Source organism: Lissotriton vulgaris, chromosome 9, assembly GCF_964263255.1.
Source record: "Lissotriton vulgaris chromosome 9, aLisVul1.2, whole genome shotgun sequence".
NCBI lineage: Eukaryota > Metazoa > Chordata > Amphibia > Caudata > Salamandridae > Lissotriton > Lissotriton vulgaris.
Window position 1 is genome coordinate 1,075,994,755 of NC_141697.1, and position 25,879 is coordinate 1,076,020,633.

General features: G+C 46.7%; 1 protein-coding gene across 1 annotated transcript in view; it reads right to left on the minus strand.

The window, feature by feature from the left end:
* LOC147692837 (uncharacterized) overlaps positions 1–25,879 on the minus strand; it is a 65,016-nt gene that overhangs the window by 12,984 nt on the left and 26,153 nt on the right. The window contains exons 2-4 of the mRNA XM_086936843.1: positions 24,495–24,625; positions 21,122–21,190; positions 5,079–5,132 (exon numbers count right to left, since the gene is read on the minus strand). Coding sequence (XP_086792969.1) covers positions 5,079–5,132; positions 21,122–21,190; positions 24,495–24,625 — 254 coding nt within the window. The remainder of the gene's footprint in view (positions 1–5,078; positions 5,133–21,121; positions 21,191–24,494; positions 24,626–25,879) is intronic.

Sequence of the window (25,879 nt, forward strand, 5' to 3'; positions counted from 1 at the left end):
ATCCAACTGCTTGTTTTACGAGCAAGGTGGGTCAATTTTCTTGTTCCTAAAAAAAGCAAGACCTTGAATGCAAACAGCAGTCTCCTCCACCATGTGTGGTCTCCAAAATTAGGGCGCGTCATGCAGGTAGCGAGATATAGGCCTTGAACCGAAAGAGTGCTCATTTTTATTCTTATTTATTTAAACATTAAAGTGGCCACCCTGAGCCCTACAATCCCTTTCAAAAGGATTGTTTATTCACTTTAAAAACGATAGAAACATCTCTGCTGCAACGCAAGTTGAAAAATCAGAGACAAGCCATTTTCAAATGTGACTGTTGGACAATAGTTCAAAGCCAACACGTAGAACCCCATAGACTGATCTTAATACACAAAATATTTTCTTCAATTCAGAACCTCCCATCTTCAAATACCTTCCGGTAAACAACAGAACGTAGCACTTTACAAGCCTCAAATTTACGTTAAACACTTATACAAAAGGTTATTGCTTCATTGTAGAACCTTCACACCAGAGTAACTCTCAAGTACTGCTAAAAAAATGTGCAATGTATTCATTAACTTTCAAATAAAGTGAGCCCACTTTCTGAAGCTACGCATAAGGCCCAGCATTTACTCACTAGAATTTATCTTATTGGATGCACACAGCTTTGCTCTCAAAATATAGCATGTAGAAATGTGTCAGGACTGCAGGAACAAAATGAAAAAATGCCCTTAATGTGTTCTAAACCCGCACCTTTGTGCACAGAGAACCTTACAAGCATACTCTTAAAACACAAAAAGACCCAGTGACATTATTGTACCACCCTCTTGATACATTCTCATCATTGCCTCAAGGAAGATACGAACATTATGCGAAGTAGTAAATACATGAAATTCTATTTTAAAGCAAGTAAAAAGGGATTGGTGGCTTAATTCAAATCTATTTGTAAAATAATCTGTAAGCATCACATGAAACAGATGAAGGTAACACCAGCACATAAGCTTAAGGTGTTTCTGTACAAAACGAATGTGTAACACAATTCCGTTGTAAAATATCAGATTTTGTGATTAACTATAGATTCTATTTGTAAGCGCATAGAATCCATTGGATGTTTATTTTCGAATGCAACTCACAAACATAGTTGACCCAAGAAAAAAAGTGTAAGAACATGAAATTCTAACTTTTGATGCACACCATTTAAAAGGCTAATTGCCTGTGCACTGGAATTGCAGGCTTTGAAGTTTGCATGTCAGGTTGGCCGGCTGTTCAGCTGGCCAAATTTGTCAAGCGCACTGAGCAGTCATCCTGCAACACGCAGGAATCTATCTGCCCCGTCCCCACCATCACGCTTGACGGCCAGTGGCACTCAGTATAATAAAATGGTAATGACCATTTTATTATTCTGTGTGATCCTGCTAAACTCGCAACAGGTGGGGCGTTGCTTCTCTGCCTTAATGGAGAGCCGCCCCTGGTTAATCAAGTGTCATCCTTCGTGGCCACTTCATCTAAACTAGGAGACTATAATGGATGTTGTCATAATGTATCATGGTTTTACCAATCCAAGATGGCCAATACACTAGTTCAAAATGTGGCGGCCATGCTGGAACTTTAAAACAATTATAGACCATTTACAATACCTCTGCAAGGCAGACACCCTGTGCTATGTTTATTTTCCTTACTGCAGCATATGTCAGCCGTTTTTAGACAGCAGCAGGTGTTCTTTACTTCTTTTGTCTACTAGTATTCTTTTCATTTATTGTACATATATGTTGAATGCGTTTGTTTTATAGCAATTGTGTCAGAGGGTAAATGCAAGATTGAGCCAGTAAATGGATGAATGGATGGATGCATCAGTGCAAAGCCAGTGATAGTACATGTATAATGACCTATTGAGTGCCTAAACCCATCAGTGACACAAGAAGCAGTTTCATTCATAAGCTAGACCTATTGACATTGCCAGTGCTTATTTGATTCTGATATGAATGTATGTTGTGCATTCTGATGCACTTGATTTTAAACTAGGGGCCTTGACTTTCGTTTATTGCTTTATTTTGGAACCTATCTTTGCAATAGACAAGCTCATAACTGTTGTGTCTCCTATCCCCTTGACCTGGAGACTGCATTATGGGATACCTTTTCTTTTCTGTGCCATCTCTTTGCCTGAACCTGAACCCCAGAAGGTAACAACTAGTCCCTCATAGTATTGGCCCTAAATTATGCCTGAGAATATTGGCATTGCTCTTGAAACTGTTCCTGCTCCCACAGTTTTGAGTTTAGATGTTAGACTCAATGCAAAACACTTTAATGACTGTGTCAAATATTTTCCCTGGTGCCATCTCTCCTGCTAATCACCATACAGGGTGAGTCTGATCCCATCCTGGGCAGAATCTTCTCCAGAATATTCACTTAAACAGGGAAAAGAGAAATAGAATGATAATGTTTTACCTCACAAGGGTCGGCAGTAGGCCTCTTAGATCTGGCGTTAGCCAAGAACCTTTGAGTGTAATAAAATTGTAATATACTGATTTACACGGTTTTTTAACTAGTCATCTTCATCCATTGGTATGTTATTGTCATTAAAAGTGTTCTTCTATCTACTACAGTATACATCATGTGGCAATGGGTGAGCCCACTTCAGCCATTGGTAACATCCTTTCACTTTACTAGGAGAACATCCACACACAAAGCAGTTGCTTCAGTGCCAACAACTACTACGTCAATGTGTTTTTTCAGACCAAAACAATATCTTAGCTTTTTGCCAATGTTTTTTCAGAATGTTGAAGGCCCATCAGCTTCCCCAGCAATAAGGTTTTTACAAAAACTATGACAAAACAAGCAATGACAAAGCCAAATGACTTTTAGCTATCAGAGCTTCTTTACTTTACTATAGCTTGCTACAGGAATGCCGCAATTTAGCCAGTAGCCACTGAGATGTTAAAGTTATGGCAGAAGTCTGGTGCCACAACAGCAAAGACATTACTCAGGTGATTGCAGGGCAAGTGCACCTCGGAAGACAGAATTGAATATAGTTAACATAATGGTAACAACTACAGATCAAGAGGAATGTAGTGACGAAGAGCTGGGTGAAAATCTCATGAGGAAACATATGTTATGGTCTCCCAAAATGAGTGCCAATGGGTTCCACCTCAAACCACCAGCTCAAATGAAGCTGTGGCAAAACTAGAGTCTACCCTTGAAGTGCACTGAAACACACATAGACTGCGATTGGAACTCCCAAGAATAAGACATAATTGGAAAAGGGTGGAGACAACAGTGAAGAATGTGATTATGCTTAATTACTTCACCCGCGGGATAAACTGAATTTTGTCTGCCTGTTTTCACAGCTTTAATCTCATGTTGGATTGTATTTCTGTTCTGGGATTAAGAGATTAACATACCCCCTTGAGGAGAACAAAATGTGTTTGAAAGGGACGCAATCCCATTTTAATTGAATTATTATATGGCCTGGTTCTACAATATCTGCATTACAGTGCTAATGAAGAAATATGATAAAATTGCTATGTTTATGGATGGATTGACTAACTATTAACATAGTAGGATAAATGCATGGTTGTTCATCCTCATCAAGAATTCAATTTTAGTCCCCTTTATATTTAAGGGTGCATGCTGGATCGTTCCCTTCCCTTCATCAGAGGTTGTTTCTTCCTCCACCCATTGCATCCTTATCCCCATGCCTTGTATTTTTTACTTCCTCCCCTTTCCCTTCTCCCTTTTCTTGTTTGCTTGAGCTGGCCCTGGAATGAGGCCTAGCTGTAGTGTCTTCAGCAGCAGCCAGTGATTGGTTTGTTGGTGGTTGCCAGTAGGGGCCACTGGTACTAATTGTTTTCCACATCAGATAATTGCAGAGAGCAAGAGAGAGAAAAACATACAACTCGGAAAGACAGAGGAACAGTCACCATGGGCGAAAGCAGGAACCTGCACGAGTTAGATAAACAGGTAGGGAGTGGGTGGTGGTGGATTTAAAACGAGAAGGCTTGGTATTCGGTGCACTGCCGACTTCTGAGTAGAGCTTTGGTCACGCTTTTTAAAATAAATTAAGCACTGGCTGCAGCCCACATCCCAAGTTATTCATTTGACCCTCTGCATTGGTTTTAGGTGTATTTCTTCCAAACGATCACTCAGGGCCATATTATTAAGCCCCAGCGATAATTATCGCTAAGCGCACTTAGCGCTAGGATAATTATCGCCGTGTAGTGTGGACTTTTATCACTGAGATAGCGTGCTATTAGCAACGCTTATCTCAGAAGTGATAAAAATCCTCGCGCTAACTGCCAAATGAGAGATTACCACTGGAAAACCAACAATAATCTCTCGAAGTTTGGCGTTAGCTTGATACAAGGGGCTCACAAACTTAGCCATGATATCCACCTTCCATAGGATATCATGGCTAAGTCAGGAAAATACCAGGTGTGAAAAAAGCAGCGCTAACCGCGGTTAGCGCTGCTTTTTTTATCGCTAACAGATTTAGCGATATCCTTGATAATAGGAGAAATGTCGCTTAACAACATTTCTCCTATTATTTTTCTCTAGAACGCCCCCTTTGCATCTCATTAGAGTTGCAAGGGGAAGCTTAGAGAAAAAGGGTGCATGCGAATTTGTGTGTTAGCACCCTGTTGCTGATAGGGAGATCATTTTATCTCCGCTTTCTTGGCTTTTAAAGCCAAAAAAGCAGAGATAAATCCCTTGATAATATGCCCCCCAGTTCCCCAGTTCCTTGGATTCTGACTCTGCCCAGAAGGAGGTGTCGATGCTTGCAGCCATCATCCCGCTCACTGCTCTCTACGCATCGCATTACAGAGCTCAACAAATCTTGTGTGTCCCATGTTCCAAAGATCTCCAGACTGTCAACCTTCCCAGGGCTGTGGTTCTTTCTCTAAGCAGTGACAGATCCTTATTCAATTAAACATGGGGCTTAAGTGAATCCTCGCTAGTGGTGCCGACGGCCACAGTGACTGAAATTTCAAAACGTGGGCTTAAGTGAGCCTCACACTTTCGAATAAAACATCTGGTCACGCTTGAAAGAAGCTCACTCACCTTCATTTTGAATATTGTGCTACCCAAAATGTGAAAGCGCTCACCTGGGACATCATTCTAGACTCGGAAGCGGAATCCATCATTTTACTGTATTGTGCCTGAAAGGAAAGAAGAGGAAAATATAGATTGCGATTGATGAGAAATAAAGACTCAGATATGACGGATTCAAATATGTCAACATTGCTTATGATTCAGATATTTTCATGTGATGTTACCCTCCTTGTCTAGAGCCCGGAGCCCTATGATCCACACCAGCAGAGGGAGGATTGATGACGAGGCACACTAAGCAGATCACCATTTTCTGGAAGCACATTTTTGCCCTCATTACCTCAACTCTTCTTCGAAAACAAATAAATAAATATGGTTTTTGTGCCAGAGAAATCAAATCAAATCCCATGCACAATGGGGTCCATATAAAAACTACATGGCCATATACCGGGCAATGGGCTGCATCATCTACCTTCTTACCGCTCAATGGAGTGAAGGTATGTCCTCTCCTACCTGCTATGCCAGCACCCTGCACAATAGGCATTTATGTGTTTGAGATTGATAGTTCTTGCAATGAATAATATATATTGCGTGACTTAAACAGAGGCAGAAAAAAATGAAAAATTAAACCATAATTCAATTAGGCCTATCACTTTTGTTGCAAAGTTTTTGTAGAAATCCATAGAACAATTATTTTAGCTGTACCCACTTCAGCCGAAGTGAGTATAATTTATTTTGCATAGGCAGTATTTCAAGGAAAAGGGAGACATATAAGTATTTCCCATTGTGTATTTACACTATATACATTTCCACAATTTTGAAGTGACTTTGTGACCAGAGTGAAGTGACCGTAACCAAAACGGTGCGATAAACGTAGTGCTATTAAGGAATGTAGGTGATGGTTATTGGTAATTAAAAGGGGACCCCTTTGGAGATATAATAAATTCAATTCTTCATAGACAAATTAGGGTTCGCAGGTGCTCTCCCTTTTTGAGTTGTCGATGATGTTTCAACCCTCTTGTGAGCCTATGGAGCACCAGCGAGAGCGGATCACCGTACATGATCAATCTTAGGCAATGCTCATCTGATTATGATAAAATGAATGAAAATGAAATGATGGAATTTTTTATGTTATGTTAAGTATACTTATAAAGTGCATGACTGCCCCAGCAACGGGGCTTCCCAGTGCTTAGACAGACAGGTGGCTATCAGGAAGGATATAACTAAAGGTTAGAAAAAAGCCAGGTTTTAATCAGTTTCCTAAATGCCCAGTGATCTTGTGTGCCCGAGCAGCAAGAGGAGCAGAGGTCCATAGAGCGGGTGCCATAGCCATGAAAGAGTGTCCCCTTGCTCTCAGCCTGCGCGATCGGGCGGTACAGGCTAAATGCAGATCAGCGGAGCGCAGGGCTCGATTCGGAACATACGGTGAGCACAGCTCTTGTAGAATTTGGGGCTTTGGCCATGCAAGACGCATGGTAGTGCTTCGGGAGGGCAAAAAGAGTGTGATCCCATTGCAGTAGTCTAGTCGAGACTGCACCACAGATTGGACAATCATTTGACGGATGGATGTGTTGAAAAATCTCAGAATGGGTTTCAGGCCGCGTAACAAACCGAAGCAAGTGCCTGCCACTTTTTGGGCTAGACTCTCAAATGAGAGGGCACTGTCCATCAGAACTCCTAGGTTCTTAACCACGGTTTACGGTTGGGGAGGGGTACCCAAGACCGTAGGCCACCATTTGCTGTCCCATTGAAGGGCATCGCGGCCCACCAGGGGCACCTCAGACTTGGTGGAGTTCAGTTGCAGGTAATTATCTGCCATCCAGTCCGAGATGGCCAAAAGATCCTCTTGAAATTTAGCTTGGTCCTGTTTGGGGTTATTGGAAAAGGCGAATACAAGTTGGGTATCATCGGCATGTGATACCATGTCGATGTTCTGTGCTTTGGTCAAGTGGGTCAATGGGTGGACATATATGTTAAATGGCCTGGGGCTTAGGGTAGACCCCTGGGGTACACTGCAGTCAAGAGGGTACACTCTGGACAAAAAGGGGGGCAGAGACCTGAAAAGAGCGATCGTCAGAAAGGACACGAGCCAGGCCAGGACAGTGCTCTTGATCCCGGTCTCCTCTAACCGTTGTAACATAATTTTATGGCAGACAGTGTCAAAGGCCACACTGAGGTCCAGTAAAATCAATTCAGAGATCTTGCCCTCATCCAAAGTGGCCTGTAGCTGCTCTGTGACTGCAAGTAGTGCAGATTCGGTACTGTGTCTGGGCCGGAAGTCATTTTGTGACCTGTCCAGAATCTCATTTACTTCCAGGTATTTGGTCAGAGCGATGTTTACATAGGACTCCATAATTTTAGCCGAGTATGGGAGCAGAGATATTGGGCAGAAGTTCTCTGGCAGAGACGCATCAAGTGTAGTTTTTTTAACAGAGGGATAACTTTGGCGTGTTTCCATGACTTGGGGATCACCAACGTTTGGAGTGACCTGTTTATCAACTCCCGGCCCTCAGTCAAAAGGCAGTCGTAAAATTTTCTGAAAACGTCAGGTTTTAAAGGATCATCAGGAGAGCCTGATATTTCCTTGGCCGACAAGAGGTCCATGTCTTTAGAAGATATGGGCAGACGGTCTTGTATGGGGTGGGATAGGACTGTCATGGTAGAGTTTTACCAAGGTACGGAGGCATCCTTCTTTGGACTGAATGCACTATGAATACGTTCCACCTTATTGATGAAATATTTTGCCAATGACTCGCATTGTGTATCAAATGTATCTACTTTACAATAGTTTACTGTGCATGTTTTTTCAATTGACCGCTTACAATATAAACGTCCTACTTTTCATAACACACTTCTCTAATGATGTCTTTTAAGGCACAGGCCCTACTACCAGCCAGCAATTTTTGGTAGGTCAAGATGTTCATCATATGTTTTTTGTTCTAGAACCGCTGTGGGAAACCTACACAAAGTTACCCAACATTTACCAAACACTCCTCACTCCAAAAGCCAGCCCTATTGACTTTGTCAGTGCTTGTTTATTGAGTACCTTTTTTTCTCAGCCAGAGCAATATCTCAATGAATTTATGGATGTGCATGTATCTTAGTATTAAATCTTTTTTTAAATTTTTTTTTCATTGAAGCCAATACACCGACCAGTGCTTTTTGGAAGCAAGGGCCGAATAAAGACAAAACAGTTGCTGCACCAATGCCAATGCTGGTGTATCATGATGCAAGTTAAACACGGCAAGTCGCCTACAACCCAACTGGGCCGGCCGCGGTTGAAAGACTGAGAATCAGTCGGGTGCAACAACAATGCAGTCATTATTTGAAAAGAGAAAAAAGCCCCCCCCCCACCATCCCTCCCCCACCCCTTCCCCCCTCCCTCCCCCTTGTCCGCTAAGGTAGAAGAAAGGAAACACAAAAGGACCCAATAGCAGTGGCCAGGGCCTCATGTATGGAGCCCTACTTCTGGGATGTCTTTTTGCGGGGTTTTGTCTTAGGCTCAGTGAGAGGTGTGTCTGCGAGATGTAGCAGTCGCAGGTATCTCGGACAGCTCAATTCCCTGTATTCCCCTGTAAGAAGCATCAGGAAAGGTCGCCAGAGGTCAGCAAATTCATCCCCTCTGCCCGCCGTGGTCAGGGAAAGCTTCTCCATTCCCAGAATGGTCCATAGCCTATGCAGCCAGCCCACCTGCACCGGTGGCTGCGGATCTCTCCAGCGAGCCACAATGATTTGCACCGCTGCCCCTAATGCAAGCGCTATTAGTCACCCTCTCATAGACTTCAGTGGGTACATCAACGCGTTGGGTAGTCCCAGCAGCACATAGGCAGCAAATCGGGGGAGTTGGGTGTCTAAATGGAGGTCTATCAGGTCCAGGATAGGAGTCCAATACTTCTGCAGGTGTTCGCAGCTCCACAGCAGGTGTTCCAGTGTGCCCAGCTTTCCACAACCCCTCCAACAACGGTCACTGACGTGGGGGTCCCAGCGGTGTATGCGTTCGGGGGTGTGATACCAGTAGGAGGCTACTTTTGTGAGTGTCTCAGTGAGGCCCGTGTGGTAGGCCGAATGCCTGGCTCTGTGGTAGATCCCCTCCCACTCCTTGCGCGTGAGCTGCCTTCCCAGGTCCTTTTCCCATCTAGCCTGGCCCGCGCTGTAAGTGTATTTGTTAGTGAGAAGCAGGTGTTGGTATATGTCCGAGAGTAGTTTCTTTTCTGACGTGCGCGTGAGCAGCCATTTTTCATAGGGAGTAAGAAAGCGCTGCGCTCCTGGTTTGATCGGCGTAAGACCCAGCATCGGACTTGCAGGTAAGGTATGCGGTCCGCCTCCGGTATGCCATAGGCCTCCTTTACCTTCTGGAACGGAAGGATGCCTTGAAGATCAAACATGTGGCCAATCTCCCGGCAAGGCGTAGTCCTCCAAGTCGCGAATGCCTGCGTATCTAGGCCCGGGGTGAACTCAGGGTTGTCAAATATCGGTGTTAGCGGGGAGGGAAAGGAAGTGAGATCTCTCCGGACCGCCACTTTATCCCATACTTCCAAGACCGTGCCGGTGACATACGACGCATACAGGTTGGGCAGCCTATGTCGCCGGGGCAGGAAGGGTACACCCTGGAGTGTCCGGCCTGCCACCGCTTGGTCCTGAAAAAGCCAATGCTTGCTGGACTCCAGCTGGTACCACTCTACAAGCGTGCGTAACTGTGCCGCTTGAAAGTACAGGGCTAGATCAGGTAATCCCACTCCTCCATGTGCCGGAGGGAGCGTGGCAATTAAGTGCTTAAATCTGGGGCGGCGACCGTTCCAAACAAAACGCGACAGATCAGCCTGCGTTTTCTGGAGCCAACCTGCTGGAGGGCGCAGCGGCAGCGTCTGGAAGATGTATAGGGCCTGTGGGAGCAGCGTCATCTTAATAGCAGCAATGCGGCCTAGCCAGGACAATGTGAGATGTTTCCACTTCCGGAGAGTCTCGGTTAGGCGCGCGCCACGTCTGGCATAGTTGGCCTCCGCTGTGGCCTGTATCGTGGGCGCTAGCAAGACTCCCAGGTAGGGAACAGTAGACGTAGACCATTGTAAGTCAAATTCGGCTTTAGCTTCTGCTAGCACCTCTTGGGGTAGGGACACATTCATTGCCTCCGATTTATCCAAATTAATTTTAAAGCCCGAGGCTAGGGCAAACATATGCAGCTCAATAAAGAGCGCCCTCAGGGATTGCATTGGGTCCATGAGTGACAGCAGAATATCATCTGCGTATAGGCTGATTTTGTGTGTATCTCCACCAAAGGGGATGCCTCTGATAAGCTGGTTTTGCCGAACCCGCTGCGCCAATGGCTCCATGTAGAGCGCAAACAAAAGGGGGGAGAGCGGGCATCCCTGCCTGGGCCCCCTGCCAGTCGGAAATCGTGGCGAGGTGTGGCCATTCACTCGGACCATTGCGTTAGGCTGCCTATAGCAGTTGAAGATACGGTTTCTGAGAGTAGTCCCGAAGCCGAAACGTTGTAACGCTAGGTCGAGATAGGGCCAATGCACTCGGTCGAACGCTTTCTCAGCGTTGACCGTGAGGAGCATGCAGCCCGGCTTTGTCCGGGAGCCGGCCTCGATCAAGTGAAGGACGCGTTTAGTGTTATCGCTGGTCTGTCTTTGGGGGATGAACCCGGCCTGGTCTGGGTCCACCAGTTGTTGCATATATGGGCCCAGTCGGCTAGCTATGATACCTGTATAGAGTTTGAGGTCAATATTCAGTAGGGATATTGGTCGGTAGGAGCCGCATCTGGACGGGTCTTTACCAGGCTTGGGTATCACCAAGATTGCGGCCTCCAGCAGTTCCGGAGGGATGGCTCCGGGTTGATCAGAGGTGTTAAATAGATCTCGCAACAGGGGGGCCACCTGGTGACAGAATTTCTTATAGAAAGCCGCAGGGGAGCCGTCCGGTCCCGGGGCTTTTCCTAGCTTCAGGCGAGATATCGACGAGATGACCTCCTCCAGACCAATGGGCCTATCTAGAAACTTCGCCTGCGCCTCGTTCAAGGATGTGTCGCCCCATCTAGATAATCGCTGCCCGCTTGCAGGTCTAGAGTATCTGCATCGTACAGGTTGGCATAGAAGCTACCGAACTCTGCTGCTATAGCCGTGTCTTCAGTAATCGGGTCTCCGATATTAGGTCGAATCGTTCGGACGTGTTGACTCTGTCGCTGCTCTCTCAGCTTGCTCGCTAACGGCTTCCCACATCGGTCCCTCCCGGTGTAGTAGGCATGCTTTAGGCGCAGGGCTGCAAATTCCGCCACATCCTGTTCTAGGGCCGCTAGCATCTTCCTCTCCGCGCATAGTTGGAGCCAGGCCCTGGCTGCCCCCGTGCGTTGGTGCATTTGCTCCAACTCTGCCACCCTCTGCGTGAGTTCAGCCCTCTTCTGAGCGTGCTCCTTGTTGTCAGCCGCGGCCACCGAGATAAATTCGCCCCGCAGGACAGCTTTAAGCGCCGCCCATTGAGTGGCTTTGGAGGTGTCATCATTGGCATTGTTAACAAGAAAGTGGCCAATGGCAGTCGTTATCTTCTCTACCGTGGCCGGGTTTTGCAGTAGGCCGATACGCAGGCGCCAGTGCCGTTGTGGCCTGGGAGCATCCTGCACCAGAAAGGACGCCACCACTGGGGAGTGGTCCGACAGTGAGGCCGGGAGGATCTCGACATCCTGCGCGCGTGTTGCTAGCTGGGTAGAGCATAAGAAGTAGTCTAGCCTTGCATATGATTTATGGGCTGCTGAGTAGTGTGTGTAGGCCGTAGCTCGGGGATGGGAGAGTCTCCATAAGTCAACTAAGCCCAGGTCCTCAAGGTGAGCGTGTCCCGCTGTGGAAAGCGCCCCCACCTGACCGAAGCGCTGATTGGAGCGGTCTGCAGTGTTATGTAATACCAGGTTTACGTCCCCCCCCAATAGTAAGTGTGGATGAGTATTGGCTGTGGCAGTTTCTAGCGCTGAATATAGGTATCGCTCCTGACCATCATTAGATGCGTACACTGAGCCTATCAACAACGTCTGTCCCGCCACTAGGAATCGGTGTACTAACAGCCTACCCATAATCTCCGCCTCTTTTTGCAACACCTTGCCTCTAAAGGACTTCGCTACCAGGATCGCCACCCCAGCTACTTTCTTAGATGCCGATGAGAAAAACTGCTCTGGGAAGAAGCGGGATTTAAGCCTATGGTGATCTTTGGACAGAAGATGTGTCTCCTGTAGGAGGCAAATGTCAGCTTGCGAGTTCATCAGAAAAGAGAGGACTGCCCTGCGCTTGTTCGGATTATTAAGCCCCCTCACATTTAGTGAGAGAACTGTCAAGGGCAGTGTCATCTCGGGTATGTTGTAAGGGCAGGTGCGCTATGCGTGTAGCCAGACAGTGCGATAAGGAAGAAGGGTAAAAGGAAAAAACGGTTCTTCTCAGCACTAGTGGACAAGGAGGCCCCTCCCCCCACCCCGTCCCAATCCCCAACCCCAAAAATGAGCCCTCCCCGGCACCCTCAACTGCGCCGATCCTCCCTCTGCCAAGACCCACCCCCCGCCCCCACCCCCCCCGAACCCAACCAATGAAACCCAAGTGAAAATCATAGTCCCAGGTCAGTCAAATGGAGAGTAGACCTGTAGAGTGACCAAAGTCAGAAGAGACCCAAACCTGTTGGAGTCAGAATATAGACAGGGGATGTGGCATCAGCGACCTTCGTGGCCCCCCGGCCCGCCCCCTTCTGTGTTGCTACTGTCTATGTATGCCCCTGCTGTGAGTGACTTAAAGAGGCCCAGAGGTGTTTTTCGCCACTTCCTGGACTGCAGCAGCGTGCTCTTTGGCGATCGTTATCTGGTCCGGGCGTGCACGCGACTTGTGTTGTCGCCGTCTGCGGACTTTCTGCCAACCTTCACGCCGGGACTGTGACTGATTTTCCTGTGACGACTCCGTATTAGCGTCGTCGCTGTGGTCTTGTTCCGGCAGCTCGATCCCCAATAGAGCGCAGGTGTCCTGGAGGGAACGCATCTGGTGAAGGGTGCCATCCCACCGAAAGATGAGTCGAAACGGGTGACCCCAAGAATAGGGCACCTCTTTGTCTCTCAGGAAAGTGGTGACAATCTTGAATTCCCTTCTCTTTTGGAGTGTTATCACAGAGAGGTCCTGAAAGAGTTCCACAGATGCATCTCTGAAGCGGAGAGGCTGAGACTGGCGTGCCTCTCTAAGAATCCTCTCTTTGAGTGGAAAGTCTGGGAGCAAAGCTAGTATGTCAGGAGGAGGGGCAGGGGCTCGGCGTGGTAGACCCACTCGGTGCGCCCGATCAATGCGGATGGGGAAGTCCGCGGGGTCCCTGAGAATTTCCCGGAATAAATCTTGGAGGTACATGGTGACGCTATTCCCTTCTGTTTTCGATGGTACTCCCCGGACCCTGATGTTGTTCCGCCGGGAGCGGTTTTCTAAGTCCTCGTTATGTGCCTGGAGGTCCATTTGCTGATCGCGGAGTCGCAGGACCTCTTGTTGGAGATGCACCAGTTCCTCACAACGGACCTGGTTGGAGTCTTCTATCGTAGCCACTCTTTCCCCTAGTCCATCCAGGTCCCTGCGAAGCTCCCTTTGTTCGCTCACCAACTCCTGTTTGAGGGTCTGGAAGTCTTCCCGCAGTGTGCCAAATAGGGATTCAAGGAAGGACCTCGTGACCGGGGCTTCTTCTTGGGTCCCGCTCTTGTTAGTGAAGGGCGTGGACGATGGCGACGCCGTTTGGGGTTTGTCTCCTTTCTGCGGTTGCTTCACCAGTAGGCCAGTGATGGAGCGGCCCCCCCTGCGGTTAGCGTTTGCCATCGTGGCGCTGCCTGCTGTGTCCTATCTCTGCGGGCACGTCTGTGATTCGGTGCCCAGACCGGTCCCCCGGTCGTGTGTTGGGCCAATCGGGGTACGGCCAACAGCGCGGTCGTCGCAGGGACGGTGGTCGCCAGCCCAGAGGAATTTCCGATGTGACCCCTGGTCGTGCAGCTGCTGCTGGTTCGTGATTCACAGCCGCCCACTCCACTGCATCTGGGCCCACCGCCCTCGACCCCTGTCTTCGGGGTGCTCCTGGCGTCTCCACGCTATGACTTCGTCGCCTGTGTTGACCCTCAACACCTCCACCGTCTCTGTCTTCCACTACCAGTCTCGTTATGCCTCCCGAATTGTGCCAGCCGGTACTTGTGTGTCTCGGGGTCTTCTGCTAAGGCCGGGGTGGGGGGTCCAAAACCGACCAACAGCAGGCCGGAGTCTTCAGTTTTGGGGTATTTTGTGGGTAAGTCCAGATCTGTGACCCCAGATCTCGGCCCTCAGGCCCTGGTTAGGCAAGGAGTCCAGCAGCCCCGCCACTCACCATCTCCGCGAGCCCCAGGAGATGCTCCGGTCATGGGGGGGCGCCGGTGCCGGGTCTGCGACTGTCGCCTCGGTGCCGCCAGGCGGGCACTTCCTCCCTATGGGCGCGCTGTGCCCCCCGAATCCCAGTGCCGGCTCGGGAGCTGCTTAATGTCGCTGGGGGGCCTCTCTTCGTGGGGGTCCTTCTGAGGGCGCTCGGCTGCCTCCCGTGCGGGGTCCTCCCCGACTGCTCGTCCACGCTGCCTCTCGTAGGTTGTGACCACGGCTCCCAGGGTGTACCCCACCCCACAGCCAGTTGCCTCGAGCCGGGCTCGTTCCCTGCACCCCCGGGCCTCCGTGGCCCTGCGCGACGTCGTGGCATGGGGCCAATCACACTCTCCACGGTAGGTCCGGCCGTGCCGGGCCCCGACCAGGCCCTCAGGGAGATCGTCTGTAGGTCCGCCCCGCTGCTCCCCACCGGAAGGCCCGCTACTCCATCCAAGGCCCCAGTTCCGCGGCTGCCTCAAGTGTCTCTGGGGGACCCGAACCCACCTCAGCCCAGTCCACGTTGGCTCATCCGGCCCCGACCGGGCCCTCGATGCACCAGCTCCTAGTCTGCCCCACACTCACCGCCAATGATGCTCGGGCCGCCCGAGAGACTCCGCTCCCCTCTAGGTGCCACTGGGGTCAGGCGGTGTCCCGCTGCTCCGGTGCTTCTTCGGCTGCCCGCTTCATAGGCCCAGACCGGGCCCTCGATCTCCGCGCTCCCGGCGCTCTCCGCCGCTAGCCGCCGGGAGCCTAGCCCTCCAGGCCTGCGCCCCGCTTCCTCACGTTGTCCGGGGGCTGAGGGAGGATGCACGTCGGCCTCCGACTCGGTCCTCAGTTGCCTGGCACCTCCACGGCCAGTCTGCCCAGGCCCAGACCGGGGCCTCGATTTTGGCGCTGGCCGCGCCTCTCCCGTCAGTCGGCCAGGGCACTCCCAGGTGGGGTCAACCGGCGGTGTCTGGGGCCGCAGTCGGCACCGCCGGCGTCACAGCTGTGTCAGGGGTGGTCGTGGCAATAGCGTCTCTCCAAGGCCCCTGCTTCGTGGCCGCCACAAGCGTCTCCGGGGGACCCGAGCACCTCCCAGCTCAGTCCACGCTGGCTCGTCCGGCCCCGATCGGGCCCCGACGCATGAGCTCCTAGGCCACCCCTCAGTCACCACTAGTGATGCTCGGGGTCCTCCGTGAGACTTCTCTCTCCACCAGGTGCTACTGGGGCCAGGCGTTGTCCCGTTGCTCCAGTGTCTCCTCTGCCGTCCGACTGGGAGGCCCAGACCGGGCCCTCGATTTTCGTGCTCCCGGCACTCTCCGCCACCTGCCGCCGGGATCCCAGCTCTCCAGGTCTGTGCCTTGTACCCTCACTTCGTCCGGGGGCTGAGGGAGAGAGCGTGGTGTCCTCCGACTCGGTCGTTAGTTGCTTGGCACCTCCACAGTCGGTCCGCCCAGGCCCAGACCGGGGCCTCGATTTTGGCGCCGGCCGCACCTCTCCCGTCAGCTGGCCGGGGTACTACCAGGCAGGGTTAACTGGCGGTTTCCATGGCCGTAGGCGGTACCGCCGGACTCACAGCTGCGTCGGGGGTGTTCTTGGCAATAGCGGACAGCAGGACCCCTCGAAAGCCAGCGATTTGGGGGCAATATGCTGTGTTTATATGGGCTATGGGGGAATTAGGGCAGGGAGCCACGCAGACCTGCGTCTGATCAGGTCGCCATCTTGACCACGCCCCCCCTGTGCATGTATCTTAGAGCTAACTGTGTGCTGCTGGGAAAAGTTGAAGGACCATGGCATGGGTTACCCAGATGAATACAGATGTGTAGATTATCTGGGCGATATCCTGAACTGGAATATCATACTTTATTTTCTTGTGTGAATTTTCTGGTAGATTATTGTTAAACAAAATTAGGAGTTGAAGGAATAAATAAATTTTTAAACAGACTTTCTACGAACTCAGAAGATGGTTTGCTGGAAAGTGTTCGGTTTTCCTAAATGGCGATATATGAATGTGTTGTTTGTAATTGGAGTGTTCTTGTGCTTTTTTTACTTAAAACCTGATTCCCAAACGTAATCTTACACTTTTGTGTAAGTTTGCGATAGGTTGCTATTCACAAAGGTATTTTATGAGTAGTATCTTTACAACTTCACAATCTCTACACATAAAAAGGTAGGACAGTCCTATCTATTTATGGGTGGATACTCCGCTGTCGTAAAGATACCACTTGCAAAATGCATTTATGAATAGCAAGCAATTGTAAATTTACACAAAGGTGTAAATTAACCTTCGTGAATAAATCAGGCCCTAAATGATTATCTTAATGTGAGTGGTTCTCTCTCTCTCTCAATATATATATATATATATATATTTTTTTTTAACCAAAGGCACGGCACTCTAGACTCAGGTATTTTCGCTCTGTTTATTCAGACAAGGAGCTCGAACCAACGCGTTTCAGCCTACATCGGCTTTGATCACGTGATCAAAGCCGATGTAGGCTGAAACGCATTGGTTCGAGCTCCTTGTCTGAATAAACAGAGCGAAAATACCTGAGTCTAGAGTGCCGTGCTTTGGTTGCAAATTGTCGTAATTGGGCCATGATCCGGCCCCAGCACAGAGCACCAGTAGTGGAGCGCACAGAGGCTTGAGGGTCACTTTGGTAACGATATATATATATTTTTTATATATATATATATATATATATATATATATATATATATATATATATATATATATATATATATATATATATATATATATATATATATATATATATATATATATACTACTATTATAAAGGAAGAACTTTGAACCTTTGAGGCGGGTAAACTCGGGAACCACAGCGCCAATCCACACACCCTATACATTGTTGTGATCGTCAGGGTGTGCAGATGGACATAGGCTATATGAACATAATAAAGATACGTAATTTAAAAAAATTACCCCAAAAAAAAAGTAGTCCCTTGGAAGAAGCGCCGGCCGCGACGTGCCTGCCCGACGTGAGGAGTGGCGTCCAGGAGCGCGAGGAGGACTGGTGGACATGGCGCGGGGAGGAGCGGTGAGGAGCGGCGGACAGGCGGTGAGGAGCGGCGGACAGGCGGGGAGGAGCGGTGAGCGGCGGATGAGGTAGGTTATTTATTTATTTAGGAGCGGTGAGCGGCGGAAAAATGAAGCAAAAATGAAAATCGTGAGCAAAAGGAAGCAAACGGAGCATTACAAAAGTGAGCCAAACGGTGCATTACAGGAGGAAAAAGTTACGTGTGCAGGTTACAAAAGCGTAGAAAGTAAAAATAGAGGTATAGGAGGAAAAAGTGACGTGTGCAGGTAGCATGAGGAAGCAAACGGAGCATTAAAAAAGTGAGCCAAACGGTGCATTACAGGAGGAAAAAGTTACATGTGCAGGTTACAAAAGCGTACAAAGTAAACATAGATGTATAATACTGCAATATATGGAGGAAGGCTCCAGGGGACCCACGGACAACGTCGGGGCGGGCGGGGGCCTTGAAGCCTAATTGTTCCCGGACAACGTCGGGACGGGCTGCTAGTATACTAATATAATAAAGAGAGAGCCCAAACCTTTGAGGCGGGTAATCTCAGGAACCACAGGTCCAAACACAACACCCAATACAGCGTTGGAAAGGGCAGTTGCAGCAGAAGGACATAGGCTATGCAGATGCCCACCATATTCATTTAAAAGGTAAAAGAACCGTGCCAGCAAAGTAGTCCCTTGTGGGAGTTTCTGCGTTGTGCTGTGGGCGTGTGCTGGGGGCGTGACAAATGCTGGGGGCGTGTAGTACGTTCCGCCCTTCATGCCATGTCTCATATCGTGTGCTGTGGGCGTGGGCGTGTGCAGGGCGTGGGATTACGGAAAAAAAAGCGAGCGTTGTGCCCAATATTTCATTGTTTTTTCTTCCCAGGTTCTGTACATTCCAGCTCCGGGTGTTCACCCTGCTCCCTTTAAATACCCCTGCACCCCATAATCATAACCCACCCTTACTCCTTTAAATATCCCAACACCCTTAAACATTAACCCATCTTAACCCTATAAATATACCCTGTACCCCAAAACCCAAGCCCTGAACCCTATAAATACCCCTGTACCTCAAAACCCAAACTTACCCCTGAACCCTAAAATACCCCTGTACCCCAAACCCCAAACCTAGCCCTGAACCCTAAAAATACCCCTGTACCCCAAAACCCAAACCTACCCCTGAACCCTAAAATACCCCTGTAGCCCAAACCTAGCCCTGAACCCTTAAAATACCCCTGTACCCTAAAACTCAAACCTACCCCTGAACCCTAAAAATACCCCTGTACCCCAAAATCCAAACCTAGCCCTGAACCATGAAAATAACCATACACCCCAAAACCCAAACCTACCACTTAACCCTAAAATACCCCTGTACCCCAAAACCCAAACCTACCCCTGAACCCTAAAAATACCCCTGTACCCCCAAACCTAGCCCTGGACCCTTAAAATACCCCTGTACCCCAAAACCCAAACCTGCCCCTGAACTCTAAAAATACCCCTATACTCCAAAACCAAAACCTAGCCCTGAACCCTAAAAATACCCCTATACCCCAAAACCCATACCTATCCCTAAACCCTAAAACTACCCCTGTACCCCATAACCTAAAACTATATATGAACCCTTAAAATACCCAAACACCCCAAAACATATACCTCAGTACCCCAAAACATATACCCCTATACCCATATTTACCTTATCCAAACATTTAAAAAAAACTGCTTTTACCATTCATGCATTTACAACGACTTTCATTGTAAATGTATGCGTGGTAAAATCATATAAAATGTAATGCCATGGATTATAATGGCATTGCGGAGTCATGGTACTTTCGTAATGAAAGTTGCAGAATAATGGGTGTTTACCCTCCCCCGGTAAGTACATTGGTGGCACGGCGGCCCACATCTCCAGCAACATTCTCATATTTTTTCACCACCGATTTGAAAAATGCACAGGTCTCTCTCATTGATGGCCAGCACGGACATACACTTTCAGACACACCTCCCGCCACAAGTTCTAGAATTGTGAACTTTAGAGCTGGGGAGCTACGTTTGAATCTCGGCATCAGCTCAACATCCTGTGATTCCAGGCAAATCGCTTTGTCTCCCGTGCCTACCACAAATGAATATGTTCTTCGGTAATGTAAATTGTGCTCATGCCATGTTGTCGAGTTCGCGCTATATAATATTGCAAGGAAAAAGAAAGTAGGGAAACTTGAGTTCCACACTACTGAACGCGCACTCTTAAGTGCATCAGCAGTGCACTGTGAATCGGAGCGTTTCACAGGCCTGTCACAGATAAGAAATACTATCAAAACGAAATCCTACAAAACAATATACTGCTGGCCGGCAGCAATTCATACCCGGACAACGTCGGGACGGGCTGCTAGTATATATATATATATTGAGAGAGAGAGGGAGAGAGAGAACCACTCACATTAAGATAATCATTTAGGGCCTGATTTGTTCACAAAGGTTAATTTACACCTTTGTGTAAATTTACAATTGCTTGCTATTCACAAACACATTTTGCAATATATATATATATATATATATATATATATATATATATATATATATATATATATGAACAAAGTCTCGTCAGACGCAAGCAGCGCCTCCAGCTCTCGTATCAACCAGATAAATGACGATGAGTCGAACCCAAAATCGGTGCCAGAACAAAGGTGCTTTATTTGTGCATAATTCTGCTCAGCATGCCGCATATATATATATATATATATATATATATATATATATATATATATATATATATATATATATATATATATAATCTTGCAGAAGGTGCCTCTGATCCCAGAAACGCCACTCTACACCGGACAAGTTTCACAACCTTTTATTGAGGCATCTGCATCACGAAGCCATTAAATCAGTCCCCTACGCATTTCGAAGCAACATGCTTCTTCATCATGGGGCGGCAGCAAGGGACGTGAAACAACCACAGCGTTATTTCCCTTTAATGTTTGCTCTCTCCAGTGAGGCATACTGGTCGCTGTAGTTTAATTCAATCCCCTCCAGTGGGTTCAGTCAGAGTGCCTTCAGTGTAATTCCTGTCTTTAAAATGTATTTCAAATATGCGAATTAAGCTTGTATTAATGCCATGACGCTTACTATATGTTAAATAATTTGCTTACAACTGAGCTGACGAGCCCTTGGAGATGCACCTGTGCGCCAGGGAGAGGTACAGAGACCTGAGAGGATTGTGGCAGCTTTCTCAGCAAACCTCAGATGAATTTCGTTTTATCTCTACTGATGAAGGATAAAATCCAGAAACACATGTGTCTAGAGATTAACAGCACTAACCTGCACCAACTTTGGTGAAACACTGCAAAATTTCAAGTAAGAATTTAAATTGAACTGCATTTACCAGGATGCAAAGGGGCGAACTGTGCTGGGAGGTGAAGCAGTGTGCTCCCATCCCCCTTCTATTTAAATTAAAATGTGCTGACATACCTTGGACACCAGAGGTATTATGTTAAGTAACATAACATAGCATGACATTGAAAACATTAATATTACATGCCATACCATATTATGACGTACCATGTAATTGCATAACATAAAATAAAGAATACATAAGCAATATCTTAGCATAAACATAACTATAAACAATAACTTAGGATAATATGACCATTGAAAGATCTGTCATTATCTGAAGAGTTTACTCATAAAGCTATAGCTCTATTGAAAAAGTACCTGGTGTTTTCCGGGGAGGTTCATGCGTTGTAACAGGGTCCTAAAAAGGTAAAAATGCAAGAGCTCTTCCTTTGAAAGCAAAAAGAAAGAAAAGGTTAGCTTGCCTTTTTAAAAAATGCATCAGGAAATTAAGTATCGACACTAGTGATGAAATCAACATCACATAACTAGATTTATGTTTCACATTGTAGGAATCCACATTAAAAACCAGAAAAAATTAACAGTAAGAAAGGACCTCAGGCTGTGTTATTAATAAATATATTGTAAAGACATATTCAAAATAGTTTCTTACAATGTTAAAACAGAGATTTAGGTTGTGTGCACCTATGAATACTAACAAGGTACCTTTTAACAGCAGTACTCTACCAATATTGCAATCAGTAAATCGCAAGATGCTTGTACCGTGACTAAAAGTATAAATGTAAATTTGCTGTCCTTCAGCGACTGTTGTACTATCATGTTGTCTTTGCTGACCCGATGCCTGTTAGGACTCTATCTTTACTAATCGTCCACAGGCTGACGTGGTTTTCTTTTATTGATAACATTACCAAACCCAAACTACCACACTCCTAAACATTCTGATTTATGGAGGTGTCCCAACATCTGCAGTCGTCCTGTCGCCTAGTGTCCCACCACAAAAAGCAATGCTCCCATTGAAACGCATTGCATGCTTCAACAAGTCAGTGATAGTTGCTCAGGGAAGGAGGTATCTTTTCCGGGCCGACTCCTATCGAGGTGCAGTCAGTTGGCGTGATGATGTTTCTCTGACCTAAATACTGCTATGCCTTCAGCTACAACAGGATCAAAGGGTCAAATTGATGAAAGACTGGTCACAAAAAGAAGTTGCAAATTGCACACACAGTTTTTACAAACAATCTTGCGATGCCACATTTGTACTAAAAGATCACACTGAAAAAATCTCCTGTTTTAGGATATCCTAGAATGACCCCCCTAATGAATATTAATTAGGCAGGTCACTATGTGTGACCCCATGACATTGGCTACAACGACTGAATGAATGGTCTGTGAGGAACAGCAGAGCATGATCCCTCTGTTTGTATTCTCAAGTGGAAAGTTTTGTTATAGGAAGCAATGGTGATTAAAAACATAGAAGTTTCCCAGTTGGGAACTCACTATGGGGAGCAGGTAGTCCACTCTGGACCGCTGCTTGCTCCCGCAGAGGTCGCCTGACTGATTCCCCAAGGAAAAGCTTTTCAAAGGGACATCTTTCCCTATGTCAAAGAGTTACCACCCCTTTGGTGGAGTTAGCTACTGGTCAATGGTTTGCGACAATTGATACATACATAATGAATCGCAACTAGGAGGGAGCACCCTCTTCACATCCTTTACTAATTGAAACTCTGTATGAGGTAATGACCCCACTTTGCGAGACAGAGTGGCTTTTCTGACTTGCAAAACGGGTGTAGTATTATGGAAAAGCCATACAATCGGGCCCCAGATGTTACCCACAGGCCTTAGCACATGAAGTATTTGCTTTTTTCTGAAATCTAAAGAAACGACGGAGGAAATAATTTCTAGCACGTAATGCAGCAGGTTTATAATGGCTCTGGTTCAAGAATTTCAACAAAACTAAAGAAAAGGCACTTTTTTCCTCGAACACTTACTCATTTGCTAAGTCAACTATATCCAATTTTTCGTAAAACAGAACCTTTACATCGCCTAGGAAAATCGCAGCAAGTGCCACCCAAAATGTTGGTGACAAAAAATAAAAAAAAACACACAAATAAATAAACCCCTGTTGCTGACAGTTTCAGGAATACTTGGAAACATCAAAAGGGGGCGCCGCGCCCATTCCGTGAAGACGTCACATCCAGGTGCAACCTGTATATAATTTGATCGGTTGCAATTTACTGCATAAGCATGACACAAAGATGTCACTGCCAGTCCTAATGCCTCTCATACACCACTCACACACACCAGGGATTTGACTCAGCAGAGGAAAGTCAGCAGAACCGGGGACTCCTCACTCACTCATTAGAGGCCTCCAGACTGGATGAGCAATATATGCAGTCTGTGTGTTATGTGACATCTTCATCCCTGTAGGTACCTAGCAATGTGTCCCTGTGGAAATCATGCTTCATGTTCCTCACTAGCTTTGGAAAGAAATAGTACAATATTTTGTAGCCACTGAGTTCTCCTCATATTGAGGTAAGATAGAGTTTTTAGGTCCGGCATTAGCCAAGAAATGATTTTAGTAAAACTATATATATAATAAACTTACTTATTAGGGCTTTCAATCAGTTTTTTTCTACCATGGTGATTCATAGCTTTCTTCCAACCACTTCAGCATAAAGCATGGGGCAGAGGGTCAGCCCACTTCAGCCATTGGCTAACTTCACTGTGAGTGATGTCATCCTGCTCTTGCACAATGTGCACCTCCATAACAAAGGAGTCTCCTTTAGTGACAGAGACTACTGCCCCAATGTGTGCTTTTTGATGCAAGAAAAGGGTCAAGACTGTATGATAAAAAGACTAAATAATATTGGCAAAACCAAGAGATTGGCAGTGGGTCAATCTGCGTCAAACACTGCTACAAACATTTAAATTGATGGTTCATTAAGACCAACCTTTCCCAGTGGTTTGTTCTTGTAACATGTGAAATTAAATAGGTGATCTCAGACTGACCCAGACGATTGTTCTACCTGCAAAACTGCTTCATCTAGAGAATCAGTTGGCATGTGGTAGAACAGTTTCCTCTCATCCTACTGTTAAAGAAGTATCTTCATTTCTCAGCTTTCAAAAATAAATAAGTGAAATGAGAAAAATGGCAGCCCCTTACCATGGATTCTTGGACTAATGGTACAAACACATGATGCAATTTCTGGGACTTTAACTGTTTCCAGTGTTTGCTACCCCGCTCCCATGGATGGTACGCACACATTTCACACCAAGATGCCCACCTTTATGATTTGTTGGTATCAATAGGGGGCAGCCACCTCCAGGAGTGGTCTGCCAGGGGCACAGATCTAAGCAGCTGATGTTTGATTTAGTGATAAGGGAGGGGGAAGCTGGATTTAAGACAGTCAGAAGGGACACACCCACAGCATGCTCCAATGCAACACCAACCACATCTGCAAAGACACCTCAGCACCCTGCCACATTTTGTCTGCATTCCCAAACGTTTTTAGGTGCACTTTAATTGATTCCTAGTTCTTTAAAAAAAAAATCATTTCTATTAGCATTTAGTAACATTTCCAAGTCAACATGTCACAATCTTTATATTGCTATACACTTTGTAAGTCCTTGTTTTAATCCTTACTGTAACCCTCTGTTACTTGTATAGTAATTGATTCCTAGTTCACTCAGTTGGATATTGGGTTCTTATAGGCTTGATGTATAGTATTTTACTAACCCCAAAAGCTCTATCATCGAAGACATCGCCATCGTCCTCAAGGGCACACTTGCCTCCCGTGCAGGAGCGATCGTCACGCCTCTTGCGTATTTTCCTCAGGAAATCCGAAGAATCAGACTTATCCATGACAGCTAAGAAAGAGAGGGAAGACATCAGGAGCACGCCCACTGCGTTGTACCATGGCACAGTGCTTATCAATGGGAAATATTAGTTTAATCGGTGCAGTAAGTGCCAATTGATAGGCTTTGTGGAGGTCACTTTTGTATACCATCACTAGAACTGACCAGGGTTCCTGCTGTTCTACAGAAGCCATGTTGTTGACATTCAATAGGGAGCACCTATGTGCAGTCCTTGGCATTGCACCTACCCTCTTGGCGAACCAGCTTCTAAGAGTTCGACAAGCTGCTGATCAGTTAAGGATCTATAATAGTTATTAGGTATGCATTAAAATAGACATTTAGCTCAACCTATTTACACTAAAATTGAGTATGTCTATTCCACATTCGCAGAATAGTTATGACCAGGGCGTTGATTTCTTGCCAGAGAGGAGAACCCTCTCACTTTGTACACAGACTGACCATCCTTTCAACTCATCAAATCACAACATTATAAAAATGAAGCAGCTAAGGAGGTATTTCACCTGCAACCACTGGAACAGTACAACACAACCATTGAACAATCTGAATTGGTTACACATACAGGCATATATCCCTTTGAAGATGTAGTCTCACTCAAGAGGCGTTTCACAATTCAGGTTCTGCTTATTTATTTATTTTTATTTATAAAGTCTTTTATAGCGTGAACATGATCTGTGAGGGTATCAGTGCACTTTATAGCGGGGAGGAGTGAATACACAGTAAAGACACAGTAATAAAATGCAGCTACAACAAAAATACCCGCACAGAAGAATGACAAATTACAGGAAGTGACCCCCCTAGGAGTAACCATGATCAACAAAATAAGAATACACCAAGTAAGATAGAGAATTCTGTCTTCCGTTAGAATTCAGTTGCCAAATGCTACTCTAGATGTCTATGGCTAAACCTCCATACCACAATAGTCAGTCGCTGCTTGAAGTTCAAGCATCCATCCAATGCAACATACTTTCGCTCAACTTTACATTAATAAATAAAGTAATACCTATTAGTCTCTTTTTGTGAAAAAGGCATAATTCATGCTGCATTTTTCTTCAGATGAAACTGTCGCACCTTGCGGAGGTAAGCAGGCCAGTATATGTTGCAGTAAATGGAGCTTTACATGCTATCAAAAAAGCATTTATTGCAGGGGTCTCTAACGGTATACAACCTTTACAACTAATCTTTTACCACGCACTACCATTACAACGCAGCTTTTACAACGCAGACCATTACCACGCATTGCTCTGG